Here is a 5,517-nt window from a genome sequence, read left to right as displayed (position 1 = left end):
GCATTGCTTGGCCAGGTCTGGGTTTTGGCTCTGTTGGTTCAGAGTGACTCCACCCATGTCCCCAGGTCAGGGTCTTTTTACTTAAGAGGAGACAGGGAGTCTAAACTGGTGGTGGATGTGATACCAGGCTTCCTGTCTGGTACAGCCTGAAGACCATCAAGCCCTGTAGTCTGACTTAAAAGCCAAAATCAAGTTCAATCCTTATATTTTGTTAATTCTGTGCCAGTTGACTCCAGTCCTTCCTGTCTGATTCTTGATGAACAAGTTAACTTTGGACGTAAAGATTCTTGGGCCTGCAGTCAACTCATTTCCTCTAGTTTGATTCTCACATTTGCTCTCCAGAAATGGCAGTAGCAAACAGGTATCATGAGAAAATTAACATTGAAGCAGTTGTTAAAGACACTTCCTACCTCCATTAACTCAGAATCCTTTTTATGAGCACGTATATGAGAATTAGGGCCCATTGAGAAAATGGACGGAAAAGTCCCCACAAGAGAACATCCTCACTTCTGACACTAACTCCAAGTTTAGGGGATTCGCAAAACCATCCTCAGCTTTGATAATTTGCTAGAAGGACTCAAAGAACTCATCAAAAGCTATTATACTCATAGTTATGGTTATGGTTATGGTCACTGGGTCTCCAGTACATAGGCATTATCCATTTTCCTCGTGTAGCTGACACCACTTTCCAGTCCCTTAGGGTGCTGAGCTCAAAGCCCCCACCTAAATCATGTTATTGGTGTGGCACAAAAATACTGCTATCAGGATGACATTCCAAGGGCTTAGACATTAAGGCCAGAAGCCAGAGGGCAAAGACCAGACATCTTTTTGTTGGGTAAGGTTAAGTTCTTTACCATGCAACACTAATAAAAAATAAACACAAAAAGTTTTAAACACTTTTAACATCTCTCATCTCTTGGCTACTCTACCAGAACACATCGGCTCAGACTCAGTGAAAGTTATCCTAAGATCCCAAAAACTGATCAGCAAAACAACTTTGGAACAGACCAGAATGAAATTAGCACAGAATGAGGTACAACAAAATATCAGGAGGCCGTGGCTACAGGCCAGTAAAGATTGTCTGTAAAGAACAGATGGAGGAAAAGATAAGGTAAAAGAAATTACCCTTCTCCTGGGAAAGCTCAGTCTCTTCAGAGCTAAGGTCCAACTTTCCAAGGCCCTCTTCCCCCTCAGGAGCTCTGAGGTAATATTTATTAAAAGAAGCATTTTGACAGTCTCCTCAACCAAAAGTTAATCATCGATGATTATGTATATAAAATTTCACATGCTGCGCTCAGGCACATAATGGCCCTGGACTGCTACCAACCTTCAAGGATCAAAAGACGAGGTAACAGGTGAAGGGTGATAAAACATGAGAAACAGCTCTCCTTAAAAAGGAAGAGAAGAATGCTTAGAGAGGTCTTGGGAGATGCCTTTCGTGGGGCAGGGGAGGGGAACCATTTTAATGACTTGGAATGGGAAGAAAAAGTGGGTCGATCCTCCAGGACATTATGTTCTTGAAGCTATTTATCAAAAGAATGTCAGAAGTCGGCAACTCTAATTTATTTCTATATCTGGGGAAAATGTTTTTCTTATGTTTTGGATTCTGAGTTTACTAAGCACACACTCTATGCCAGATAGTTCCATTTGGTCCTCATGACTCAAAAAAGGTAGATATCACATTTCACAAATGAGTCATTTGCTGCAGTCTGATACCAACGTGATAGCCCCTTTATGTTACCTGGAGCTTTGGAGGGACAGGCTCATCTCAGTTTTCCACAACACATGTGTTTGTCCTGTCACCTGACAATCCAAGAGGGGGCAAAATAAAGCACCCCAAAATCCATGCACAAAGCTCACATCCTTCTTGGATAGCCCCTCACTCAGAACCTATCGATATTTAGTATAGGTGTAAATGTGATATGTTTGATAGAATGACTTGACAAAGGTGGACTAGAAATAACAACTTAGAAAGGAAGATGGGACAGTAAATGTGATAGGTGCAGGGGAGGAGGGAGAACTATTGTCACAATGTGTCACCTGGTGTTTGAGGACCTGTCAGGTGTGAGGAAATCTCTGGGCCAAGGTTCTGGATGGATACAACAGAGTGTGTTAAAAATGGTCACTTTGAGGATACTTCACACACCTGATCGCTGGATCTTCAGCAACCCTGAGAGGTGTACATATTTATAGATGAGAAAAGTGAAGTTTAGCATGATTAACAGCTTGCCCTTGGTCACACAAGCCAGTACATTGCAGTAATGTGAGCAAAATTCAAGTCCTGTAAATTTCTCAACTCATGTGGTTGGGAAGAGAAGACAAATCCCTATGAATTAATTGTCCATGAGAGGGGTAAAAGTGTAACAGGCAACCTGCTAACGGATTATACAGTGGAAACACGTTATAAAAACTCTGTCTTAAGGGGAAAAAATACGCAAAAATGGATACAGTTAGTTTTCCAGAATAAAGATGTTTTTACGTATTCCTTATATCAGTGGTTCTCAAAGTATGAGCTGTGGACCATCAGCCTTAGCATCCCCTGGGACCATGTTAGAAATGTAAATTTTCAGATCTCCCCTCCCATTCACTGAGTTAGAAACTCTGAGGATGGGACCCAGCAGTCTATTTTAACAAGGCTCCCTTCCCTGTGTTTTGATGCAGCTACACTAACTGCCTCGCCTTCTTTTGCTCTGACATGTTTTTGGCTCCTACTACCGCTCTGGAATGTAGACTTTACTTTGTGGCTGATGGTGGAGTTGGTGGCTGTGGATGGTGGACAGAGCACTATACTTCATTCTGGAGATCTGGACAGACAGCTTTGTCGTTTCCTGGATGTGTGACTTTGGGCAAGTCGGTTGGCCTTTCTGTTTCCTCATCCATGAAGTAGAGTGAGGATCTACCTACGGACTGGTTGTGTATACTGAATTAAATACTGAATAGGTGCAAAAACTGATTAATAGTGTCTGGCACTCAGAGGGGTGTTCAATAAATGTAAATCTCAGCTTGACATCTGGAAGGCCCACGTCTAGTCCTTGAGAGGATCACACTGAAATTGAGACGTGGGCTGTTAGAGCTGCAATATTATTCACTCTTTATCTCTATATAGGGTAATACAAGGGTAGGCACCCAGGGAGTTAAGGGATTGGCTAGATCAGGGGTTGGGCAGACTATGGCCCATAGCCAGATCTGGCCTATGTTTATTTTTAAATAGCCCATGAACTATGAATGGTGTGTGTATATGTATGTATATATCTGTATGTACATGTGTGTATATGTATATATATTAGTGTGTATATGTATGTACATAGACATATACATATATATATTAGGCTTTCACCTGGGATCTTTCAGCAGGTTTTTATATTTTTAAACAGTCGAAAGAAAAATTAAAAGAAAAATAGTCTATGCCACATGAAAATTATAAGAAATTCAAATTTGTGTCCATAAATAAAGGTGTTTTGGGACATAGCCATGCTCATTCATTTACATATCATCTGTGTCTGCTCTTGTGCTGCAACGGAAGAGTTGAATAGTTGTGACTTAGACCACATGGCCCTCAAAGCCTAAACTATTTACTGTCTGGCGCTTTATTAACAAAGCTTCCCGACCCCTGGGCTAGACTGAGGATAGAGAATAGGGAGATGATGTGGACGATGATAAGAGCAGACATTTTCTGAGCTCTGCCAGGCACTGTGCTAAGCATTTTTCATGCATTGTATTATTGAATTCTTATAACAACCCTTATAAAGCAGGCATTATTATTACCTCCATTTTTCACATGGGGAAACTGAGTCTCATAACTTGCCCAGGGTCACAGAACCTGTAGGTAGTGGAGCCAGGATTTGAATTGAGGTCCATCTGCCTTCCCAGCCAAGCTCTTAACCATCGTGCTCTGCTGCCTCGTGGTGTTAGTGAGTCGGGTTAGAGGAGGCTTCACGTCTCAGATGCATCGGACAGTGGCTGGGGGCGCAGGGTGACGGCCAGCTGAAGGGAGACAAAGGTGCCTTATAGTGTGAGGAGAACTCAGAAAAGGTGATTAGATTTTGCAATGTTTATGTGGCTCATTTAACAGAAAGAAGAAAAGCAGGGGAGGAGAAAAAAAAGTCCTTACCACAGCAGATACCTCTGCACTTAAATCATGTTTTCCCCGTAACCCAGCACCCACAGCCACGGAAAAAGTGCTTATCTACGTCTCCCTCTCCTTGGTCTGTTAATTAGCCCAGCCTGCTAATGAAGCGGTCGTTCTGAGCCCAATTCAAGCTTGAGGAAAGAGAATGAGAGTTACTGAGCAGGGATTGGACAGTAGAGTTCTCTTGCCTTTTAGTCTGTAAAATAAGAATGTCAAGGAACAATTGTTTCTTCACTGCTGTGAATGTGAGCCTTGTGTTTTCAAAGGTCAGCACCCGTGAACATCATGGTTTAGAGTGGGTTCCTATGGTAATCAGGCCAGCGTGACTGAGGGCATTTTGTGTCAGGCAACGGGGCTCTGGATTTTCATCCTTCTATGCAATGCACACTTGTTTCCTGCAAATGTAACCATTTCTGTCTACCCCCTCCCCTTTTTTTTCCTTGTTTTTATCTTTTCTGCACCACACAGTTCTGGAGTCAGAGAATTTCTCAGCAGGTATGGTTTCTCTTGCATTCTTTCTCTTCCTGCTTTCCTCCAGGAACCCGTCAATTAGTGGGGAACCAGGGAGTGTTGTTCCTTGTGAGTGAGGGGATTTTTTTTTTTTCCATCTCAGATGAGTGGAGGCTTTCTTCCAACGCTGATGCCAATGGGAACGCCCAGCCCTCTTCACTCGCTGCCAAGGGCTACAGAAGTGTGCATCCCAACCTTCTTTCCGACAAGCCCCAGGTAGGCGTGTGCCCAAGGGTGGGGCGCGGACTGGTAAACGATGCCTGTTTTTAAGTCTTTTAGCTTTGATTTGTGACTTCCAGCTTGCTCAGCTGGATAATGGACTGGGTTTAGGGTCGCGTTGTTGGCCAGCTCTGGAAAGGCTCCGGAAGGACCAGGGTCCGTGAGAAGCTGGGGTCGAGGGAAGCAGAGGCATGGGGTGCACATTGGAAATATGGGCCCGATGTTTTCTAGGTTTGAACTGTATTTGGAAATGTTCTGAAACGGAATCCATTTAGCTTTGAATAATCGGGGAAAGTTCTGCGCCTGTTAGTTAAAAACTCTTTAGAGTGTAATATTCAAGAAGAATACACACTTGTGTTTATTCCATTAATTTGCTGCAGTTGGGGCTCTAAGAGTTCCAGCAACTCTATCCTTATAGATTAAGATCAGGTCGCTGTGACCAGACCCTTATCCTGCAGCCAGGCACAGACAACCCTGGAAGTGGGAATGACAACACAGTGGGGTTTAAACCGCCTAGCTCTACCCTGCAAAAGAAAATCCCTCGAGGTGTACAACTAGCATTAGGGATAATTTTGCTTAAGTCTTTCCCCCTGGGTTGTTTTCCTGATCTTTCTTCCTTCTTCTCCCTGTGGCTACTTTGCATTCTCATGAAAGGAATA

At 43.2% G+C, this 5,517-nt stretch overlaps 1 protein-coding gene across 12 annotated transcripts in view; it reads left to right on the top strand.

Annotated features, from left to right (window-relative positions):
• SORBS1 (sorbin and SH3 domain containing 1) overlaps positions 1-5,517 on the top strand; it is a 222,361-nt gene that overhangs the window by 117,908 nt on the left and 98,936 nt on the right. For all 12 annotated transcript variants that reach the window (XM_023519823.1, XM_023519829.1, XM_023519828.1 and 9 more), the window contains one exon: positions 4,743-4,855. In XM_023519823.1, coding sequence (XP_023375591.1) covers positions 4,743-4,855 — 113 coding nt within the window. The remainder of the gene's footprint in view (positions 1-4,742; positions 4,856-5,517) is intronic.

The sequence above is a fragment of the Pteropus vampyrus genome, unplaced genomic scaffold, assembly GCF_000151845.1.
Source record: "Pteropus vampyrus isolate Shadow unplaced genomic scaffold, Pvam_2.0 Scaffold238, whole genome shotgun sequence".
In the NCBI taxonomy this organism is placed as follows: domain Eukaryota; kingdom Metazoa; phylum Chordata; class Mammalia; order Chiroptera; family Pteropodidae; genus Pteropus; species Pteropus vampyrus.
The sequence above is the reverse complement of the archived record's forward strand: the minus strand, read 5'-3'. Positions and strand labels throughout refer to the sequence as shown.